This window comes from Vombatus ursinus, unplaced genomic scaffold (genome assembly GCF_900497805.2).
Source record: "Vombatus ursinus unplaced genomic scaffold, bare-nosed wombat genome assembly UNPS02014812.1, whole genome shotgun sequence".
Classification (NCBI taxonomy): domain Eukaryota; kingdom Metazoa; phylum Chordata; class Mammalia; order Diprotodontia; family Vombatidae; genus Vombatus; species Vombatus ursinus.
In genome coordinates this window covers 18,428,908-18,454,151 of record NW_020954590.1, presented here as the reverse complement: position 1 = coordinate 18,454,151, position 25,244 = coordinate 18,428,908, and the positions used below count along the sequence as shown (strand labels likewise).

Below are 25,244 nucleotides of genomic sequence, written 5' to 3'. Positions count from 1 at the left end.
ACTGCCATAGCAGTTAGCAGAGAACTACTCCTCAATCTAAAACACCAAATCATTTCAGCACTGAGCCACTACATAGCCAGTAAACAGCCAGGAAGCTTAGAAAGGTTACCATCCTCCAAAGCCTCAACCTTGAGGTGATGACACCTATCACCAGTCCACCTTCCCTACATCTTTTAACCTCTAATCCTTGGAATGAAAATATCACAGAATTAAAGAATCTCAGAGTTGGAAGGAGCCTCAGAATCCATCTAGACCAGGAATTCTTAACCTTTTCTGAATCCTATACCCCTTTAGCAGTCCATTGAAGCCTATGACACCCTCTTCAGAGTAATGCTTTCTTTCAATTCATAATCAAAGGAAACACTAGATTTCATTTAGTTTTTATTGAGAATAAAGATATATTTTCCCTATCCAATTTCATGGGCCCCTTGAAGTCTATAGACCTCTAGTTAAGGATCCTTGATCCAGACAAACATATCTTTTTTAGTACCAAACTCTAGTTCCTGTATTTTTGTAAGTTAAGCAAGTTTATAAATATACTAGCTTTTAAGGGTTGAGATCATTATCCTCAACTGTTTCTAAATTAATTATATTTATTAAAGAATGGTGTGATTTTAAGGGCATTGAAATATCAACCCTCCCCCAAATTTCTCCCATTGGCTAGCTAGGATATATGCACACATATGTGTGTCTGTATATGTGTCTATACACACATGTGTATATATGTATGTATACACACATATATGTATATGTACACACACACACACACATAAAATCCCAACTGAGTAAAGATATTACCTTCACATAGTCACTATTAAACTGTGAACGTATTGACTGGAAGCAAAAAAATAACTGTTACGTAATTCAAATTGTTTTAAACATCCCATGAACCCTTTCAGTAATCATGTAATTCCTCCACACACAAGAGCCAAACACTGTCATATTTCTCTCTCTTTCTATAGAACTTCCTCAGTTTTCCTCAGTTCCTTCCCTTCCCTTCTGCTGTCTTTAGGAAATCCTATATTTTTGTTTCCTCAAGGCTTTGTTAGGTAACAAGATTCAATTTGTTTTATATTTATTTGTCTACCTACCTTGTGTCCCCTATTAGATCATAAGTTATTTGAGTGCAGAACTTTGTCTTATTCACTGAGTAGCCCACATGATGCCTAATTCAGAGTAACTGTGCTATAAATATTTGTTGAGTTAAGAAAGGCAAGCAGGAAGGAATTGTACTTGAGCCCCCAAATATGTACTTTAAAGTGAACTTTTATTTTTACTTTAGCCAAATAGAAAGAGTAACTTTAAAATTGTAGGCACTGGTGCAGGACCAATAAGAAACATTTTTAGTTGGGAGGCTTTTAGTATTTCTGTTTTGACAGCTTCAATAAGACTAGTCTTCAACCCTCTTTATATTAAATTTATTTCTGCAACAGAGGCTCACAGACTAGTGTTATTTTTTCTCTTTCAGATGCTTTTTGAAAAAATAGTTAATAACAAAATATTACTATAACATGTTCTAGTGGAGACTTAAAATTTTAATTTAAGCCTTTTGATTTCTCCCCTTTTTTCAAAGCTAGAAACTTATAAATTGATATGGTGATAAAAACCTTGCCAAGAGAAAATAGCAGCATTTCCCATTTTTGAGTGGATTCCCAGTGACAGAAAACATGAAATAGCACTGCAAATTTCCAAACTTTAGGAATTTCTTTACTTCCAGGGTAACCCTGAATTGTAAAGAATCAATCCTTGTGCACTCACTCATAATAGCTGCAGTGTAGATGGGATAGTTACTGTGCATTTGGAAAAGGAAGTGGTAATTAAAAAGAATCAGTATTGCTTCCTCAAGAGCAAGGCATGCACATTAAACTCATTCCTTCTGATGGGATTACTAGACTGGTAGATCAAGGCGATGTTGTACCTAGATTCTAGAAAAACATCTTACAAAGTCTGATGTACTATTTCCGTAGAAAATAGCTATGACTAGCATTTTGCATTACCCTTTTGAGGCTTATAAACTGAATGCCTTGTTTGATCTACATAGCAACTGGAAGCTAGGTGGCACAGTTGATATAGCATTGAATCTGGAGTAAGTACTAGCTATTTGACTCTTGATGAGTCACTTACCCTCTGTTTTCCTCATTTTCATCGTCTATAAAATGGGGATAATAATAAGTGGGTAAGTGGTACAGTGGATAGAGAACTGGTTCTGGAGTCAGGAAGATCTAGGTTCAAATCCAGCCTTAGACACTTCCTAGCTATGTGACCATAGATAAACCATGGAACCTCTTTCTACCTCAGTTTCCTCAACTGTAAAAAGGGCATAATAAATGGCATCTACTACCCAGGCATTGTGAAGATCAAATGAGATAATATTTGTAAAGCAACTCACAGTCCTTCCTTCCTTTTGCCCTTCCTTCATTTCTTCCTTTCTTTCTTCCTGTACTGTTGTAAGGATGAAATGAGACAGTGTTTGTAATCAGCTTTGCAAATCTTTGGGTATTATATAAATCTTAGTTAGTATTACTATCACTGTTATTATTATTATTGCTATTATTGCCAACCTTATAAAGTGAGTACTATTATTATTCCCATTTTACAGATGAGGAGGCTGGAACTGAATGACATTAAGTGATTTATTCAGGGTCACAAAACTTAGTGTCTGAGCCACTTTATAGTGCTGTAATTAGGTGGTTTTGGAATTGGTTGAATGGCTGTACCCAAAAAGTATGCCTTGATGGAGCTATGTCTATTTGCAAGGAGGTCATTAGTTGAGTGTCCCAGGTATCTACCAGTTCTTGGCCTATACTATTTAACAATTTTGTCAGTTACTTGAATAAAGGCATAGATGCCATCCTTGTTACATTTGCAGGTAACAAAAAGCTAGGAGGGATGTTGAATTACAAAATAAGGCCACAAAAAGTGCTCAAAAGGGAGATGGTTGGGCTACTTTAATAAGATGAAATTTAATGGGAATAAAATTAATTTCTTACACTTGGATTTTTAAAAACTCAAGTGCAGAAGTACGTGTTGGAGACTAAACAGCTTGACTGAAAAATACATGGATTTTTGTGGAATGCAATATTGATGTATTAACAATATAATGAAATTTACTTTTAGATTAATGCAACTTTAGGATTCATTAAGGGCCATTCATTACTAAATTGGAAATAGTCCCACTAGACTCTGTTCCTGGTGGATCCACATTGGAATATGGCATTCCATTTTAGGTGCCACCTTTTAGGAGGTATATTGATCAGTTGAAAGGAAACGGAAGGACCATAAGATCACACTATATTAAGATGAATAGAAGGAACAAATTTTTTAACCCGGGGAAGAAAAAGACTTCAAAAGACATGACATCTATCTTCAAATAGGTTTATAAGTATTTATATTTGTCTAAATTTTTTCTAGAAGAGGGGTAGATTTGTTCTGTTTGGTCCCAAAAGCCAGAACTAGGAACAGGGAGAGAAAGTTGGAAAAGGGGCAAATTTAGGCTTGGGATAAGGAAGATTTCCTTGTACTTAGAGCTATCCAAAAGTGGATTAAGTTACCTTAACAAATAAGCTTCTCCACAGTAGATATCTTCAAGCAAAAGTTTTAAATTCCTTTTACAGTACACATTAAATTAGATTGCCTCCTTGAAGTCCCTTCTAAGAACATAATTATATAGTATTAAAAACAAAAGATTGGGCTGATTTAAAATGTATGAAACAGACCAATCTGAGTTTTATTCATGTATGATGTCTTCACCCACTTCCAATTTCTTTCTTCAAGAGAGAATTGCTATCTTTTCCTTATTTTTTTTTTTGTCATTACATTCCCATTACTTGGAATAGTGCCTGGCAATTACTAGGCACTTAATAAAGGTTTGTTGATTAATTCATTCATCATGAGTTTTCCTTCTAGTTTCCTTCTTTATTTCCCTCTCCTTCCTTGCATATCCATTAAAGTAACATAAAGACTTACTAGGAATATTTGATAATATAATGATGATAATGATAAATTATGATGATGATGGCTAGCTGTATATCGCATTAAGCTTTGCAAAGAACTTTACATATGCTGTCTCACAACCATGTAAGGTAGTTGCTATTATTACCCACATTTTATAGATGAGGAAATTGAGTCTGAGATGTTAAGTAACTTCTCCAGGGTCATACAGTTAAATATCTGAGGCAAGACTCAAACTCAAACTCTTGAAAATGATTGATAATGAGCTTTTTTAAGGGTTATTTGATTTCCCCTATGCCTTTGTTAGCATCAGAGTCAGAGTAGAAGTTTGAAAATATAAAGAAAAGAATCTGGAAATACCCTATAGATAATGAAAAATATATACAAAATACCTTTGGTAATTTGCTGAAATAAAATACTTCATTTTCTTTTTCAACTCCAAGATAATTTTTTTCAAAGGTTATAACTGAATTACATGAACAGATGCATAATTTGTAATCCAATAGAAATTTTAGTCACACAAGATCCTAATTTGTACATTAAAATTTTTTTGTCTTAATGAATTACAGCGGTATTTCCATGAGCACCTGATTCTGGTACACACTTAATAGAGAGTGTAATTGAGTTGTTATTGACATCAGGTCTCTGAATGACTCTACAAATTGCTTTTATTGGCTCCATTAGATGGGATATGGTTTCCCTATTCTTGCCCAGAGACAACATAAAACATGAAACTTAAAATCATAGGCTAAAAACTCCCGCTGAATTCAGCAAAAAAAGGGAATGGAGCGGACATTTTTGTTGGGGGTGGCAAATATTGAGGAGAATTGAATACTAGATAGATTTCACAATTTATCCATTATTGTATACATGTAAATTTTGAGAATGCCCTTACCCAGGGATACATGCTACAGGCATAGATTTTAATAATAACTACTACATAAGACTCTTTGTAAAGTCAAATATGGTGAAGGAATTTCTTTATCCTATTATGAGATAACAAATAAATTTGGAGAGGAACTTTTTTAAAATATTCAGTCCTTTTTTTTCTATGGAAAAAAAACCCCTCACTTATTTATTATGTATACAACAATGTCCTTTAGTGCTTTCAGCACATTAAAAACTTTCATTTCAGTTGTTGATTTGTATTCATGGAAGGTAAAAGTACTTGAGAAATCACTGATCCTGTGTCCTTTTCTTCAGTTTTTAGGTAGGAATATGCTGAAACTAGGGCACAATGGTGTACTGAAGTACCTCAGTTTGCTTTGTTTTGTGTTTGACTTTTAAAATCAGAAGCATTAAATGTGTATTAACACAGATGTCAATGTAGCCTCGTTGTGAAGACTCCAGTAATGAATCAGTCAAGTATCTGCTTGAGAAGAATCTTGAAATATAGTTGTTTTGGGCAGAAATTTGGAAGAACTGAGGGTGTTCACAGGCAAGAAGATGAAGATACAGAGAGACAAGAGTGAACATGTTGTATTGAAAGGGAAGTAAGGAAACCAGCCTGACAGAAAAAAAAAAAAAGACTGTAAATGTCTATGAGCATGAGGAAATGAGACCGGAGAGGTAATATGGTGCTATATTATTGAAGGCCTTAAAAGCCAGGCAAAAGAGTTTGGGCTTAATCCAGGAGTTACTGGGGAGCCATTGTAAGTTATTGAGCCTGTGGATAGTAAGATGAAAAAAAAATCCCATTAATCTTGCAGTGATGGGTAAGTTGATTAGAGGCAGGGTAGATTAGGAACTGTGAGATGATTAAAAATCAATAATCCAGGTTTCAGTCTTTTAATAGACTTTATTTTTTCAGACATTTTGGTATCTAATTTAAATCTCCCTTATAAATTTGATTCTATCTTCTTTTATCAGGAGCAATAGCCACTAAATCCTCCTCAAGTGTGTTATGTTGTAGTTCAAACGGTTTTGATTATATTAATCTTTCTGTGAAGAAACATTTCTAATCTTTTAATGATCCTTAAGGTTTTTCTTTGGGGCTGCTAGGTAGTACAGTGAATAGAGGGCTAAGCCGGAAATGAGGCAGATTCATCTTCTTGAATTCCAATCTTGCCTCAGACATTTACTAGCTGTGTGACTTCTCCAGGGTCATACAGTCCCTTAACCCTTAAAATAACATAAAGACTTACTAGGAATATTTGATAATATAATGATGATAATGATAAATTGTGATGATGATGGCTAGCTGTATATCGCATTAAGCTTTGCAAAGAACTTTACATATGCTGTCTCACAACCATGTAAGGTAGTTGCTATTATTACCCACATTTTATAGATGAGGAAATTGAGTCTGAGATGTTAAGTAACTTCTCCAGGGTCATACAGTTAAATATCTGAGGCAAGACTCAAACTCAAACTCTTGAAAGTGATTGATAATGAGCTTTTATAAGGGTCCTTCTTTCCTTTTGTCCTTCCTTCATTTCTTCTTTTCTTTCTTCCTGTACTGTTGTAAAGATGAAATGAGATAGTGTTTGTAATCAGCTTTGCAAATCTTTAGGTATTATATAAATCTTAGTATTACTACCACTGTTATTATTATTATTGCTATTATTACCAACCTTATAAAGTGAGTACTATTATTATTCCCATTTTACAGATGAAGAGGCTGGAACTGAATGACATTAAGTGATTTATTCAGGGTCACAAAGCTCAGTGTCTGAGCCACTTTATAGTGCTGTAATTAGGTGGTTTTGGAATTGATTGAATGGCTGTACCCAAAGAGTATGCCTTGATAGAGCTATGTCTATTTACAAGGAGGTCATTAGTCTAGTGTCCCAGGTATCTACCAGTTCTTGGCCTATACTATTTAACAATTTGGTCAGTTACTTGAATAAAGGGATAGATACCATCCTTGTTACATTTGCAGGTAACAAAAAGCTAGGAGGGATGTTGAATTACAAAATAAGGCCACAAAAAGTGCTCAAAAGAGAGATGGTTGGGCAAGTCCCTTAACCCTGTTTGCCTCAGTTTCCTCATCTGTTAAATAAGCTGAAGAAGGAAATGGCAAACCCCTCCAGTATTTTTGCCAAGAAAACCCCAAATGGGATCATGAAGAATTGGACTTAACTGAAATGACTGAACAACAACAACAACAACAATGTTTCTCTTGCTTTGGAAGTCCATTCAAGTTCCTTACTTCTCAGTATAACAATTTGTCAAGTAATTAATTAGCTGATTAATGAATTCAAGCATCAAAATGACTTAGTAGATAAAGAACCAGCCATTAAGTCAAGAAAACTTCAATTCATGGCCTGTCTCTGACAGGTTATATGGTTATATGACCATAGCAAGTCACTTAATCTCCCAGCTTCCCAAATTAAGTGGAAAATGGTGGAGTGATTTTTCCATATTGGATGCTCCCCACTGATAAAATCACAATTCTGAACCCTTCCAAAATGAAATTATCAACTAATGTTTTCATCAGCTTTCGCTCCCTTTGATTTTATAACTTCTACTCTTGCAAGACAAGAATTGTGCTTGAAAACTTGCTTCATACAATGCCTATCATATTATGGATTTTTTGTTGTTGTTCAGTTGTGTCTGACTCTTCATGACCCCATTTGGGGTTTTCTTGGCAAAGAGACTGGAATCACTTGCTATTTGCTTCTCCAGTTCATTTTACAGATGAGGAAATGGAGACAAACAGAGTTAAGGAATTGCCCAGGGTCACACAGCTAATAAGTTTCTGTATTTGAACTCATGAATACGACTTTTCCTTGACTCCAGGACTCACACTCTATCCGCTATATCACATAGTTGCTCCCATATTACTCCCATAGTACCAAATGCACAATAAATAATTTGAGATAATGGTAATCCCTTTTAGGTTATAGAGAATAAGTTGTCTTTTGGGATATAATAATAATGCTTAAATAAATGTTTTTAGCACATCACTAATCATCTTTTTAATATAAAACCAGGTTATTTTCAAAGGAAATGTGAAGAGATTGCAGAGCTTCATCATGAAGAATCGTGATGGTTTATGTAAATATGATGAACTGAATGCCACACCCTTGCATCATGCAGCTGCACAAGATCAAATTGAACTGCTGGAGATGATTATCAATGACTCCCAATTTGAAGGTAACTCAAGGTTTTGGCATGTATATACCCGAATGTTAACCAGTTCTTGTTCCATATAAGTCGATATCCCCTCAATAGAGCACAAATTTGAGAAGATGAAGAGAGTGAGTGGAGAAAGAAACCCTTCTTTGCAATGTATATGGACCAAAGCTCTCCAGTATATTCATGATGGATATACAGATTATGAAGAACAAATCCAATCTCAGATTTGGTGGTTTACTAGGTCCTGAAATGCCAGTTACACACTTATTCATTGTAGAAATTTATAGATAATATGTATATATGCACCCATGTACACATATTGGGACCCGCACACGTGATGTGTTTAAATATGTATACATTACATGTGTAATGTGTATGTATATACATATGCGTGTTTGTAAGTGAAAGGCAGTACAGCATAGCATGTAGAGAGCTGGCCTCAGTCAAAATACCTGGCATACCAGTCCTGTTTCTGGCAACCCACCGGCTATGTGACCATGGGCAAAGCATTTAACCTGTCACAGTTCTAGTCAGCTGCTTAAGACCGTAACCTGCAGGGCAGATGCCAATCTGCATTGCTAAAGAGAGTTCCTCTTCAAACAGTCCCTACACCAATGAAATAATAGTTCCACTCAGCAGCCAATTAGATTACTTCTCTCTATACCCATTTGTCTGTGTAGATATAGACATAGATTTACAATGTTTAAATTATGTAAAATATAAAAAAATTAGATGCATTCCCCTGTGAAATATGTTAGGAAATCTTTTTGAGCTAAGATATTTGTTCCCTAAGGGGTGAATTTCTCCAAATTAAACACAAAGCAAACTTCACTGGGAAATGTTCAGTTGTCTCTTCCTTTGGTAGGGACTGGGTCTTGGTTTTCTTTATGTTGATCACTGTCTCTTAGTACCTTATGTTCAGTAGGCATTCAGGAAAAACTTGTTGATTTGTTGATAGAGGGCTGAAGCTGATTGTGTTTTTATTAAGTCATTTGAGAGAAATGATTATTAAATATTCAATTATTGGGAAGATCCAGGTGATTTTTCCCTTCCCAGATCCTCAGGCTCTACTAGGCCAAGCCAACATCTGAAGAACATTTGATGGATGAGATTGCCCAAATCCCTAGGGTACATGTGTTTTGCTCTTAGGTGGGAGTTGCTGCCCCACTGAACTAGAAAACCTTATAAAGGATTTAATCTAAGGTGAGTTCTGGCCGATTGTGTTCTGGTCAGCCAGGTCTGAGCAGAGGTGGAAACCCTTTTGTCTAGATTGCCCTAGGCAGGGGTAGCCTAGATCAGAGATAAATCTCTTAGCCCAAGACTGAGTTATCAGAGTCAAGTCCCCTAGCCCCTCATTAGAATAAACCTACCTCTCGTTATACTTTTCACTATTCTCATTAATTTATTTAAAATTTATTTTATTTTTAATTTATGGAATAAAACAAACATTTCTAAAACAGTATAATTAAAAATATGATTGCACATGAAACTGCAAATCTACTATGCACAACTTGCTATTCCTTTCAAATGTACAACAAAATTATCATATACATTTTTTTCCTTTTTTCTTCCTTCTCCCTACCCCCTGCCCTAGAGATGTCTACCATTAGACAGGAACACTCATTCTTCCAAGGGCATATAAGCATTCAGTGGGTTCCATGATTGGTCTTTGGCATTTGAGAGTGTCACTGACTCCTTTTATTAATTATCTACTAACATGATTAATAAAATGATTAATTACCCAGAAACTATGTCTCTTGAACTTTTTATACATCATACAGTATAGCCAGAGGAAAGTGTATTGCTTGCATTTTATGCTGCTTTTTTTTTTCTCCTAGGACTGAATGTACTGGATATTTCAGGAAATACCCCTTTGCACTGGGCCACTGAAAAAAAACAGGTTGAAAATGTTAAGTTTCTTCTCAGCAAAGGAGCTAATCCAAACATTTGCAACAACAATTTGGTGGCACCCCTTCACCTAGCTATTCAATGTTTTTATAATGAAATAGTGAAGGTAAGGCTGCCATCAGACGTATGGACGTATTTGTGTCTAAAGTGTGTGTGTGTGTGTGTGTGTGTGTGTGTGTGTGTGTGTGTGTAAAGTGTGTGGGTATGCCTGGGTATGTACAATTCATAAATCGTTTTCAAAATGTGGTTTCTGAAGGTGGATCAGATTGACCTGCCAACTCAGAATAAATAGAAATCATGTGACTAGGAACATTTCTAAACAACTTAAATGAATCACCCTCTGAATAGCATGGGAATTAGCAATGTTGTTTTCAGTGCTCTTGGAAATGGTCATTCATAGTATCATTTTCTGCAATGGTTGACAGAATCACACCATCATCATGAAAACAGAAAAGGGGGTAGAGTAGGATCACACAGGACAGAAGGCCAATATATATACACACACGTACACGTATACATATATGTATATGTGTGTATGTATATATGTGTGCATGTGTGCATGTGTATGTATGTATGTGTATATGCATGTATATGTATGCATATATATTTTTTATGTTTCATGGATTAAAAGATGCATTAAGTCATGCATTAAAAACTAATTAACTCAGAAGGATCAAGTCAAATCAAGTCACAAGCATTTATTAAATACCAGCTACCATGAAAACTACTCAGGATAAAACGACAAGGCAAAAAAGGCCTAGTTCTCAGTCTACTGGGAAAGACAACATGTAATCAACTTTGTAATAATAAGATGTATACTGGATAAGTTGTTGCTAATGATTTGGGAGAAGTCTCTAGCATGAAGAAGGATTATTTCTTATAGAAGCTGGGATTTTAGCTGGGACTTGAAGGAAGTTGGAGATGAAAATGAGGATAAGAGAATTTCAGACTGAAGGGCAATCAGTGAAAAAGCCCAGAGTTGGAAGATGGAGTGTCAATTTCCAAGAATCAACAAGGAGGCTAGTGTCACTGGAGGTGGTGTATGTTAGGAGGAATAAGGTATGAGATGATTGGGAAATGTAGGAAAGGGGCAGATTATAAATGGCTCTGAATTTCAAATAGTTGCTTTTATATTTGATTCTGGAGGTAACAGAGAGAAGATTAACTGGTCATATAGCCAAAGGGAGGGATAATAGAACTTGTACATTGACATATTGAGTGGACTAGAAGACCTCCAACATGTTGGATGCATGCTCTCTATAGGATTTTTTTAAAAATGTGCACAAAAGTTGCTCCAAATGATATGCAGAAAGGTTACATTCTCTGCCATTCTCCTCTAATGATATCAGATATCGCAGTCCCATATACAAAAGAGTGCTGGCCATGGAGTGAGGAGTAACCTCCTTTCAAGTCCTAGGTCTTTTATTTACTAACTCTGTGATCCAGGATAAATTACTTACCCTCTCCCAGCCTCGTTTCTTCACCTCTAAAATGAGGAAAATAATAATTGGATTATTTGCCTCTCAAAGTTGTCATGACAGAAGAACTTCATTAATCTCTATAAAATATATATACCTCTGTGTCATCATTTTTTCAGTATTGGAATATCACATTGACTGAAGTAGAAATAGTCCTGTCAGTGTAGGAAGGACCATATTTCAAACCTGGAACACATTTTCTGATTAAAAAACAAAACAAAAACCTTAAAAATGGTGGCTTATTTAGCTTACCTTGTAACCATTGGCACCTCTAGTCATAGGACATGGAGTGGCAACCTGGCATTCTCGATAGCGGATTGGCCGTCAAACCAAGATGATCTAGTTTTGAGGCCCACCTTTGACTTATCCTGTCTGTGTGACACTGTACACATTATTTCATTTCTTGGTTACCCCCTGGGAAACTCTCTAAGATACAGCAGGCAACATTCTGTCTTAGTGGTGGGAGCTTCCAACTCAGACGAAGTCACAGAGTTGGCAAAAAGTAAAAATTAAAAAATTGTAGACAAGTTGTGGATTTGAACTGATATCAGGAGTTTCTATATTGATTAATCATATGTCTGGATCAAAACAATAATAAGACTCTCATTTTTTTCTTTTAAAACTGACCGATAACATTTGACCTTTTAATAATTTCAATTTTATAAGTAAGGCAAATGGGAAATTAAAAAAATTCCTAACAATATGATGTATTTTCTACTGCATCTCACTGCCCTATTTCATCTTTCTCTCTTCCCTCATTGCTTATCTTATGCCTTCATTTCTTTGTCTTCTTCCATCTCCATAATATATGTAAAGTGTTTTGTAAACCTTAAACACTATAAAAATATTAGTTACTGTTTTCTTCTAGAAGTTGATGTTGTTCATCTCCTCATACTAAGGCTGTCGGACTAAACAAGAAAAAGCCTGGGGACCTGGTGTTGAGGAGTATTAGGGATTTGGGTTGATCCTAGGGATTTAAGTCCAAGCATTTATCGAGTACATAACCAAGCACTCTAAGCAACTACTTACAAACAAGACAATACAAGGTAAACTGAAGATGATTATCAGTGGGCTTAGCATTTTGCACTAACATTGAGAAGCATTATGAAAGGCTTTTTATAGAAGGTGGGATTTTAGCTGGGCCTTGACACAAACCAGGGAATGCACAAGCAGGTGATAAAGAGGGAGAAGATTTGAGGCATAGGTGATAGTCAGTGAAAATGCTCAGTCAGAAGATGGAGTGTTAGTGTGTAAGAAATAGGAAGGAGGACAGTGTTAATGGATTGTAGAGCAGGTGGTGGGTAGTAAAATGCAAGAAGACTGGAGTTTTGGAAGGAGCTGTATTATGTGAGTTTTAATGGCTAAGCAGACAATTTTATATGTGATCTTGGAGTCAATAGGTAGCCACTTGATTTGATTAAGGTGGGGGAAATGATAAGGTCATATCACAGTTAGGAAGATCATTTTGGCAGCTGGGTGAAGAATGGTCTAGATTGGGGAAAGACTTGAGATAGGGAAACCAAATAGGACATTGCAATAGTTTAGTCATGATGTAATGAGGGCCTTTCAGGATGTTGTCAGGAGAGAAGGGGGCAGATATGAGAGGGATTATGAAGGTAGACATGATAGGATTTGGCAACTGGTTGGATATGGGAGTAAAAGAGTGAGGAGTCAAGGATGTCACTTAAATTGAGAGCCTGGATGATGGAGGTATCTTTGATCATAATAGAGAAGTTAGGAAGAATGGAAGGTTTTGGAAGTAAGGTAATGGGTTCAATTTTGGACATATTGAACTTAAGATGTCTGAGACATCTAGTTTGAGATTTCTAACAGTTATTTGGAGATGTGAGATTGGAGGTTAGGTGAGGTAGAGGCTGGGCAAAGATCTGGAAATCATCTGTTTAGACCCACCACAAAGTAGACCCAAGGAATCCATATTAAAACATAACCTTTGTAGCATTTTCAACTTGACAGAAATCCCTAGTATGGTTATAAAACTGATATGACTTCCAGGTCCGAAGCAAACTGGTACCTTCAGCATACTTCCCTGAATATAACTCTTGGATTCATCCAGGAATGACCCAAATTTTCAAAGAGCCATTAATTCCAGCATTTCAGTTTATAGAAGTAATTGATTTATGGTCTTAGTCCTATTTTATTCCTACTCCTTTGCTCTTGTTAATAGATCAAATAATAGTAAGGTTTGAAAGAGAAGACTAGGTAGCCACTTCTTCATCACTCCTACTTCTAGAATCTCCTAATGAAATGACCAGCTGACCTATGAGATCTTTGCTGACCTTGAGTAGCTTTGATTTTGGAATATCATCAACAAATAGGGTTCACACTCCATAAATGTAAAAATTACTATATAAACCTTACTTGATTTTTAAATAAAGCTTTTGTGAATGCTTATTTTACATTCATTAAATAAGTTGTAATTTTGATTCTTGATAATTTTATTTTCTTCTTTACATAGGTTTTGATTGAGAATAGTAGTACTGATGTTAATTTGATAGGAGAAAATGGAAACACACCCCTGTTGCTGGCCTGCTCCAAAGATAATAGTGAAGCACTAAAACTCTTGGTTTGTATCATGATTTTATTTTTTCATTGGTCTCTATTTTAGTTCAGTGTATACTGTTAATGGTTGCCATTATGTATATGATGTGACCAAAGCATCTTGAAAGTATTCTTAGCAGGGACTTTGTTTTTAACTCTTGCGATGACCAGAATGTAGCATTTCCACAACTATTGAAAAAGTCTTGTGGCTATTATGGATTTTTTGAAGTTGAGTTTATGTTACTATCCTGTTCAAAGTGCCATAATCATTTCCTCAACGGAAGTAATATTGGCAGCTAGATGATACAGTGTTGGACTTGAAGTCAAAAATATATCAGTTTAGAGCCAGAGATTTCCACAGTAGGTTGATAGCTCAGTTTCAAACTAGCAAAGTATTGTGTTAGGATGGCACCTGGTATAGTAAAAAGAACTCTGGACTTGGAATCAGGAGTCCATTTTTCAAAACTAGGCTCTGATATTTACAAGTTTTATGACTTTAAGCAAATCACTTCACATCATTGAACTTTAAGGTAATAATATTTGCATTATAGACCTCATAGACCTGTTACAGAGAAAGTGCTTTGTAGTCCCTAAAGTATTAAGAAATTATGAGTTGTCATTAGCACTTATTATAGAAGGTGCACACAATTTTTTTTCTAGTATTTTATTATTTTAGACTGCATGATTAGGGTATTGCTAAAAACACAGTCTGTCTGGATTTCAACAAGGGATTTGGTGAAGTTTCTCCTAATACCTTAGCGGGAAAGATGAAGAAATGAAAATATATGGTCAGATGATAGTCCATCTAGGTACATTTATAACTGGAATAATGATCATACTAAAGAGTACTAACTAATGGTTGTCAGCCTAGAGGAAGATATCTTATACATGACTTTTTATTGAGCCTCATTGTATTCAACATTTTTAACTTTTTTGGTGAAGGCACACCTATGAATTTTGCAGAAAGAGATAGCTAATACATTGGATGATGGAATAAAGTTCCCAGAAGATCTAAAGTGCCTAGATCATAAGATCAAAGGACCTAGAGTTAGAAGGATGTTAGGAGATCATCTCATCTACATCCTCTTTTTTTAAATCAATGAATAAATAACTATACAAAACTAACAAAATGAAATTTAATAGAGATCATTGTGAGGTCATAATCTTAAATTCATGAATTCAACTTCTCCAGAACACCAACTGCACCAGTCACAGTTTAACAGCAATGAATGAGAAAAAAGATTTAGGGGTCTTAGTTGGCCCCTGTAGGAGTCAGCATGGTGATGTATTTTTTTTCCAAAGTTAATGTAAACTAGGACTGCTTTAATAGAAGCAAAACAAGTGAAATGCTAATGATATCTTATTTTATGCTGGTCAGAATACTTCTGGACCTTTGTGTTCAAAACTAGGTATCATTTTTATCTTATATTTTATTTTCAATTCTGTTTTCAGTTCTGAATTCTCTTCCTTGCTACTCTCATTTCCCATCTATCAAGAAGGCAAAGAAAAAATACCACAAATAAGAATAGTCAGGCAAAACAAATTGCTGCATTAGCCATGTCTGAAAGAAAGAAAAAGAAAGAATAAAGTATGCTTCAATTTTCACTCTGACTCTATCAGCTTCAGAGGTAGATACCATGTTTCTTCATGAGTCCTTTGGACTCAAAGTTGATTTATTGCTGTTCATTTGTTTCAGTGATGTCTTACTCTCTGTGACCCCATTTGGAGTTTTCTTGGCAAAGATACTGGAGAGGCTTGCCATTTTCTCCTCCAGTTCATTTTACAGATGAGGAAACTGAGGCAAACAGGGATTAAATAACTTGCCCATGGTCACACAGGTAGTAAGTGTCTGAGGCCAGATTTGAACACATGAAGATGTCACCATGCTGAACACTCTATCTGCTCTGCTAGCTAGCTGCCCTGTCAAAGTTAATTATCTTTGCAATATTGCTATTATTTTTCTGAGTCTGCTTATATCTCTTTGTATCAGTTAATATAAGTTTTCCAAGGTTTTTCTGAAACCATGTCCTTCATTATTGTTTTAAGTACAATTATATTCCATTACATTCTTATGGGGCAGGTAGATGTTACAGTGAATAGAGCATGAGGCTTGAAATCAGGATGACTCACTTTCATGAATTCAAATCTAGCCCCAGACAATTCCTCGCTATGTGACCCTGGTCAAGTCACTTAACCCTACTTGCCTAGTTCCTCATCTGTAAAATAAACTGGAGAAGGAAATGACAAAAACTCCAATATCTTTACCAAGAAAACCCAAATGGGGTCATGGAGAGTTAGACATGACTGAAAAATGACCTAACAACAAAATTCATATGCCCTAACTTGTTCAACTATTCCCTGATTGATGAGCATCCCTTTGGTTTCCAGTTTTTTTTGACACCACAAAAAGAGTTTCTATAAATATTTTTGTACAAGTGGATCCTTTCCTTCTTTCTTTGATCTCACTGGAGTCACTGGGTAACAGGGTAGGTACAGTTTCATATCTTTTAGGGTATAATTCCAAATTGCTTTACAAAATGATTGGACTAGGTCATAGTATAACCTATTTTCCCACAGTACCCTCCCCAACTTTTGTCACCTTCCTTTTTTGTCATCCTAGACAATCTGATAAGTGTGAAGTGACACTCCAGAGTTGTGTTAATATGACTTCTCTGATTGTCAGTGATTTAGAGCATTTTCACATGGCTATTGATAGCTTGAATTTCTTCTTCTAAAAATTGCCTATTTATATCCTCTGACCATTTATCAGTTGGGGAGTGGTTCTTACTCTTATAAATTTGTAGATGCCATATTTTAAAAGGAATATTAATAAAATCCCAAATTAAAGGCTTATCCAATCTTTACCTTCCCTGGAAGGTGACTAACTTAATGTTCAGGGACACAAAAGCAACTTTGAGGATTATCTAGCCTTATAGTTTATATTCTTCCTTTCTCTTGCAGGCCACTTTTAAACTAATTCATTCTTCCCTACCAGTGAGTGAAATGATGAAACATAATTAATTAAAAACAATCAATTCTGTTTTTACTATCAATCTATGTTAAATGTATTTTGGAAAGGGGTAGTAGAAAATCATTTCCTAAATATAAGCTTTCTCCATGAAAGGGCTTCTATGATTCAGCAACAGCACTAGCCTCTTGATACTGTGTTTTAATTGAGATAAATGCATTTAATTAGGGCCTTCCTTGAGTATATTCCTTTGTATAATAACAAGAAGGATTTAGAGTTGAAGTGACAGAGTGACATTTTAAAAACAGAATAGTGATCTTATTGGAAATCGACTTCATTGTGCTAAAGAGTTCAAAGAAGATTCCATTGAAGTCTGAATTGTTATCTCTACCTTATTTGTTTCATCTTTTGATAATTTTTATTATGCTGCCGTATCCCACCCTAGGTAACAGAATTCTGTCTTTAATGGTTTTTATCTGGTTTCCTGAAGTTTTTCTTAGACATTTTTCATTTAGCAACGAATCTAACTACTGTGCTTGAACCTTAGTACTGGCTAAATAGTCTGTAAGAAGAGACGAGAACCATTATCCATTTTTACCCAACTTCCCACTGGGGACTATATAATTTGACTTCATTCTGGATTTTTTCAGGTGGATAATGGGGCAAAAATATGTAAACCAAACAAATTTGGATGTTACCCAGTGCACACAGCTGCTTTTTCAGGTTCCAAGAAATGCATGGAAATATTGTTAAAGTTTGGTAAGTAAAGGCATTTATGTAGTAGATAGCAATAATAAACTTACTATTCCTTCAATGGATATTGTGATTTATATTATTTTTCAACAACACTTACTGTATGCATATAGGTAAGATTTTATTCTTATTTTTCATATTTTGTGACATTTCAGATTATATATTTAAGTAATATTCCATTTGGTTTTCTTCTGAAGGTGAAGAACAAGGATATTCCAGGCAAAGCCAAATTAATTTTCTCAATAATAAAAAAGCAAGTCCCCTCCATTTTGCTGTTCAAAGTGGTGACTTAGAAATGATTAAAATCTGCCTGAAAAATGGAGCACATATTACACTAGAGGAGGTAATTTTTCATACTTTTTTAATCACAGTTATATATTTTATTTTTATAAATTGCTTCCCAAGTATGTTTATAGCTCCATGATCACTGAGTAAGGAGTAAATGAATATAGTAATAAATGAAACATAAGCAAAGCAGAATAAAGTCAAAAGTTAAGCTTTTAGTTGGGTGTGAAGGACTTCTTAAAACATAAAATAGCTTCTAAATAATGGTTACATTAGGGGAAAAAAGATAACCAGTCCTGCTGCCATGATGTTAGGTGGCAAAGAGAAGTAGAAAGAGATTTTAAAATTAGCTGAATGTTTAGCAAATTCATTTATCATGAATAATGAACATATTTATGGTAATTAAAACATCATTAGTCTTAGATTATATTAATTAAAGCATTATATCTACATCAAGGGAAGTAATATTCTGTCCAAATCAAACCATATCTAAAATATAAGTACAGTTCTAGATGCCATGATTTAGAAAATTTATTAATAAAGATAGTGTGGTGTAGTGGGTAGAGTGTTTACTTTGGAGTTAGGACTACCTGGGTCTAAATCTTGCCTATGATATATACTGATCAAATCATTTGAAGCAAGTCACTTAATGTTCTAGTGCCCTAGGCACTGTTCTAAGATTAAGTGGAAAGTTACTGATCTGCATGGTTGAGAGCATAAGTGAAATCGAGGGGAAGGGAGAGAAAGATATTCTTCATCAGGAGCTCCCTACAATAATGAAATGGTGGGTCTGGAAAAAAAAATAATAGCGGATGTAAAGGTGGGTGAATTAGGATGGCTATGGATTTGAAATACATTCCCAAAAAGGAATCTTTAAAGGAACTGTGGATGTTTAGTTTAAGGAATAGGAAACTAAGAGAATGAGGACATTTTAATATAATTCTGTGTTATGGTGATATTCCAATATTTGAATTATTGTAATGTAGAAACTATTGTCATTTTCCTGTGTCACTTCAGAAGGTAGAAGTAGGTTGAGTGAGAAGATGATATTGAGGAATGCACTTCAGCCTAGCATAAGAAATGGCTTTCCAACAAGGAATGTCCAATAATGGAATGACTGATCTAATAAAAATAAGAAGTTTCCCATGATTTAAGCATTTGAGTAGATTCTGGATGATTATCTACCAGATGTATTAATAAAAATCATTATATTGTGTGAGAAGCTAGATGAGACGAATTATGAATTTCCTTCTAAGATGCTGATTTTTACCATTTTAATTTGGGAGAATGAGGCCATTCCACACAATGTAAATATTCCTTAACTTTGAGGCTCAAAAACCACAGATAAGATATAAACCTAAAGCTTACCAAGATATAAAAATGGAGGCCACTGAGTTGATCTTATATCACTAAATTGTGCCTTCTATGCCAAACTTTCTTTTTCTTTTTCTTTTTGTTTTACATTCCTATTTATAGAATGGGAAATGCACAGCTCTTCATTTTGCTGCCACTCAGGGAGCAACTGAGATTGTAAAACTGATGATATCCTCTTATTCTGGCAGTGATGATATTATTAATACAGTAGATGGAAATAATGAGACGTTGCTTCACAGGTAAGAAGATTTTTTCTTCTCCCGGTTATTGTTTCATGGTCTTTGTACTTTTGCTTTTTAAACCACCTTACACTAAAATGACTACACAGATGAAACACATGGTTAAATTAGCTCTATGGAGAATTAAGGTTCATCCTAATTAGTTAATTAGAGGTACTATTTCTCTCTGGAATCAAAGTAGGAAGTTAAATAGATTTTCACAAGAGAGAAGTGTCTAGTGGCAATCTAGCAGCAAATGCCATTGAGATTTTGACACCAGTGAGTGAGTTGAACCGTGTATCACCTAGATACAAAAGAAGGCCCTTATGCAACAATTAACCTGTGTACCATACTCTTGACTATAAACTCTTAACAGACCTTCCAGCCTCCTTATTCACTTACAATCAAGGGCAAAGTTCTCATTTTTCTCTTTCATGGTAATTTTTTTTCTTCATTCAAAAGCAGAAATGGGGAGTGGAGCCAAGATGGCAGAGTAAAAGGAGTGACTTGCATGGACTCTCCCCCAAACCCCTCCAAATACCTGTAAAAATAGCTCTAAACAAATTCTAAAACAAAGGAACCCACAAAAAGACAGAGTGAAACAAATTTCCCACTCAAGACAACCTGGATGGTTGATGGGAAAAGTCTGTTGTGCCAGGCTGGAAGTGGAGCGCAGTTCAGTATGGATTGCACAGGCAAAGACCTGGCCTCAGCAAACTGGAGCAGGTCTCAGGGGACTGAATCATGGGCAGCTGTGGCAGTTTCCAGACTTCTCAACCAACAAATGCCAAGGAAAACTTAGAAGGTCAGTAGGAAAGGTCTGTTGGACCTGTGTGAGAGTGGAGTGCCTTCCAACCCCAGTCTCGGCACAGCCCCAGAGCAATGACTGCTTCCAGAACTCTAGGCCCACAGACTGTGGGGGTATCAAGCAGCTGATCAGAGGGGTATTGCAGGGATCTCTTTGCTGGTGCTGAGGCTGGATTCTCTTGCTTTGCCCCTGCTTAGAACTGAGTCACAGTCCCGGGAGGCGGTCCTGGGGCTAGTGCTGGCATGGTGGAGCTTGTGGCAGTGGTGGAGAGGGAATACTCCTCAAAGTTCAAAGGCAGAAGAGAGTGCTTATGGTCACTCATAGACCAGAGCACAGACTAGGAAAGGAGTAAACACCTTGCCTTTGATCATACCACCTTGGAAAAACTGAAAATTTATAGGTCCCTAGAAGTATCTCTGAAAACAGCTACACAAAACCATGAAGCTTGGGAAAATACACCCTCCACACTAGAAGCAGAGCCCTACTTTAACAAAGTTTAAAAGTCAAGTAATTGGCTGGGAACATGAGCAAACAATGCAAAAAAAATCAGATTATAGAATCTTACTTTGGTGACAAAGAAGATCAAAACATGTTATCAGAAGAAGACAACAAAGTCAAAACTCCTACATCCAAAGTCTCCAAGAAAAATATGAATTGGTCCCAGGCCATGGAGGAGCTCAAAAGGATTTTGAGAAGCAAGTAAGAGAAGTAGAGGAAAAACTTGAAAGAGAAATGAGAGTGATGCAAGAAAATCATGAAAAACAAGTCAACAGCTTGCTACAGGAGACCCAAAAAAAATACTGAAGAAAATAACACCTCAAAAAATAGCCTAACTCAAATGGCAAAAGAGGTCCAAAAAGCCAATGAGGAGAAGAATGCCTTAAAAAGCAGAATTGGCCAAATGGAAAAGGAAGTCCAAAAGTTCATGAAAGAAAATACTTTCTTAAAAATTAGAATGGAGCTAGTGACATTATAAGAATCAAGACAATGTAAAACAAAACCAAAAGAATGAAAAAAATAGAAGACAATGTGAAATATCTTATTGTAAAACCAACTGACCTGGAAAATAGATCTAGGAGAGATAATTTAAAAATTATTACACTACCTGAAAGCCATGATTCAAAAAAGAGCCTAGACATCATCTTTCAAGAAATGATCAAGGAAAATTGCCCTGATATTCTACAACCAGAGGGTAAAATAGAAATTGAAACAATCTACCAATCACCTCCTAAAAGAGATCCCAAGAGGAAAACTCCTAGGAATATTGCAGCCAAATTCCAGAGTTCCCAGGTCAAGGAGAAAATATTTCAAGCAACTAGAAAGAAACAATTCAAGTATTGTGGAAACACAATCAGGTTGACGCAGAATTTAGCAGCATCTACATTAAGGGACCAGAGGGCTTGGAATATGATATTCTGGAGGGCAAAGGAGATAGGATTACAGCCAAGAATCACTTACTCAGCAAAATTGAATATAATTCTTCAGGGGGAAAGTGGACATTCAGAGAAATAGAGGACTTTCAAGCATTCTTGATGAAAAGACCAGAGCTGAATAGAAAATTTGACTGTCAAATACAAGACTCAAGAGAAGCATGAAGAGGTAAACAGGAAAGAGAAATCATAAGGGACTTTTTAAGGTTGAACTGTTTATATTCCTACATGGAAAGATGATATTTGCAACTCATGAGACCTTTGTCAATAGTAGGGTAGTTGGAGGGAAAAAATTATATGTATTGATAGATTGATAGATTGATAGATAGAGGGCACAGGGTGAGTTGAAGATGAATGGGTGATATCTAGAGAATAAAATTAAGAGGTGAGAGAGAATTATACTGGGAGAAGGAGAAAGGGAGAGGTAGAATGGGGTAAATTATCTCATATAAAACAGACAAGAAAAAGCTTTTACAGTGGAAGGGAAATGGGGGGAGGTGAGAAGGAATGAGTGAATCTTACTCTCATCAGATTTGGATTAAGGAAGGAATAACATATGCACTGAATTGGGTAGGGAAATCTATCTTACCCTATAGGAAAATAGGGGAGAAGGGGATAAGAGAGGAGGGGTGATGGAAGGGAGGGCAGATTGGGGAAGGGGATAATCAGAAGCAAACACTTTTGAGGAGGGACAGGGTCAAAGGAGAGAATAGAATAAATGAGGGGTGGGATAGGATGAAAGAAAATAGTTAGTTTTTCACAACATGACTATTATGGAAGTGTTTTGCATGACTATGCATGTATAACCTGTATTGAGTTGCTTGCTTTCTCAATGAGGGTGGGTGGGGAGGAAGGAAGGGAGAGAATTTGGAACCCAAAGTTTTAAAAACAAATGTTAAAAATTGTTTTTTATATGAAACTGGGAAATAAGATATACAGGCAGTGGGGTATAGAAATCTATCCCGCTATACAGGAAAATAGAAGAGGAAGGGTATAAGAGAAGGGGGGTGGTGGTAGAAGTGAGGGCACATTGGGGGAAGGGGTATTCAGAATGCATGCCAACTTGGGGTGGGAGTGGAGGGGAGAGATGGGGAGAAAATTTGGAACTCAAAATCTTGTGGGAGTGAGTGTTGAAAACTAAAAATCAATAAATTTTTTTAAAAAGCAGAAATGGTGACCACAGGCCCTTGTAAGTATATTTGAATAAATATTTATATTCTTTTCACCTGTTAGTATAGGTATACTGTGTATGTGTATGTGTATGTGTATGTGTATGTGTATATACACACACATATATAAATATACAGCATATATGTATATGTAAATGTGTATGTGTATATATACATATACACATTATATTAATGTGTACATACATATATGTGTGTGTGTATATATATATGTACATATATATAACATTTACTGATAACAAACTAGTCCCCTTATCCTTTCATTTAAATGAATTTGTTTGGTTTGTTTTTATTGAAAATTTTCCTGGTACAAAATATCGAGAGGCCAAATGGCTTAGTGGATAGAGAGTTGGGCCAGATAGAAAGAAGGCATGGATTCAAATCTTGCCTCTAACACTGATTAGTTGCATGACCACGGGAAAAAATTGCTTAAGTCAAGTCAGCAAACATCTGTTAAATGTGTAATGTCTGCTGTAGAACACTGTGGATACAAAGAGACTCAAAAATAGTTCCTGCCCTCTAAAAATTCACATTCTAGCGAGGAAGACAATATACGATCAACAGTGGGATAAGGTGCTTGGCCTGGAGTCAGGAATATGTGAGTTCAAATCTGGCCTTAGTTACGGAGCAGCTGTGTGATCCTGGACAAGTCATTTAACCTCTATTTCACTCAGTTTCCTCAACTGTAAAATAGGGATAATAATAGCCTAGCTCACAGGATTGTTGTGAGGATCAAATAATTTTATATTTATAAAGCACTTAGCACAGTGCCTGGCATGGGTTAGGTGCTATATAAATGCTTATTCCCTCCCTTCCTTACCCTATCTATGTACAAAATGTATATGGGCTAAATTGTAGGTAGGCAGCTAGGTGGCATAGTGGATAGTGTGCCAGGCCTGGAATTAGAAGACCTGAGTTCAGATCAACCTCAGATACTTACTTGCTGTGTGACCCTGCACAATTCACTTAATCTTGTTTGCCTTAGTTTCCTCATTTGTAAAAATGAACTGGGCAAGGAAGTGGCAAACTACTCTAGCGTCTGGCCAAGAAAACACTAAATGGAGTCTTGAAAAGTCATATACAACCGAAAAATGACTTAACAACAAATTATAGGTGACTTCAGAGGGAAAACTGAATTGAGGGGCTTAAGCTCTCTGAGTTTCAGATTCCTCATGTGGGGACAATAATTCATGTAGTACTTTCAGGCTCAAACAAATTAGTCTATGTAAGATATTTTGCCAGCCTTATAATGCTCTGTCAACATTAGTTATTATCCAAATTTTCTTTTAGGTTGATATATAGAAGTCAGCCTTTTGACTTTGGTAAAAATTCACTTTTTATATATTGATGCTCACCAAGTTAGTTGTGTTTTTTTTTTCCTGAGAAGTAATTCACAGGTGACCTCTACATTATGTACCATGACCAGTCAGTTACATGAAATCTATGTATAGTACACTAGTTTTCAGTGTAAGGCTTTAAAGTGTGCATTTTATCTCAGGATGGATGACAACTGTTTCTCTAGGATCTTAGATCAGGTTCATGCCCTCCATAGTGAGACTGAAACTAGCCTGGGGTATCTGTAACTAATTCAAGGATGTATGATGTCAGATTGAAATAGTTTGTTACCTGTCTGATGGAGCCTTGGGACCCCACCTTGGTATGGCTAGACATAGGGGTGTCCCTTTGGTAGATCCAATTTCTTATAACCCAATCTGTCCAAGACTGCCCATACCCTACTGAGGCTGTTCTTTATATTTCTACAGATTTTTATAAGATCACCCACCAGAGTACTATAGAGAGGGGTGTGCCAAAACCACCTCTAATTAGCTTACAGAGCCTATTTATTGTATCTTCAGTGTGAGCATTTACACCCCAAAAATCAGCAGTGCTACAAATCAATCAGTCCACAAGCATTTGTTAAACTTACTATGTGTCAGGCGTTGTGCCTGATTTATTGTTTTGTTGATTGTCTAGACTTAGGAAAGTGTTAATAATGCAGATAAAACTGAAAAGTGTGTGCACATATGTTTTATTGTTTTTTTCCTGGGAGTTTGGTTAAATATTTACCAGCAGACCTTTTTATAACTCTATAAACATTGCTTGGACTCACCAGAAGTGCAGCAGAAAGCTCAGAGAAGGAAGTCATCAGCAATCTGGAAGTATGGTGACTGTAAAATAATAATAATGATGATGATGGCGATGATGATGATGATGATGATGATGATGATGATGATGATGATGATGA

The 25,244-nt window shown here is 35.9% G+C and overlaps 1 protein-coding gene across 1 annotated transcript in view; it reads left to right on the top strand.

Moving 5' to 3' along the window:
- Positions 1–25,244, top strand: part of LOC114053850 (transient receptor potential cation channel subfamily A member 1-like) — a 75,152-nt gene that overhangs the window by 2,225 nt on the left and 47,683 nt on the right. The window contains exons 2-7 of the mRNA XM_027876965.1: positions 7,887–8,049; positions 9,870–10,045; positions 13,894–14,001; positions 17,595–17,703; positions 17,895–18,040; positions 19,459–19,595. Coding sequence (XP_027732766.1) covers positions 7,887–8,049; positions 9,870–10,045; positions 13,894–14,001; positions 17,595–17,703; positions 17,895–18,040; positions 19,459–19,595 — 839 coding nt within the window. The remainder of the gene's footprint in view (positions 1–7,886; positions 8,050–9,869; positions 10,046–13,893; positions 14,002–17,594; positions 17,704–17,894; positions 18,041–19,458; positions 19,596–25,244) is intronic.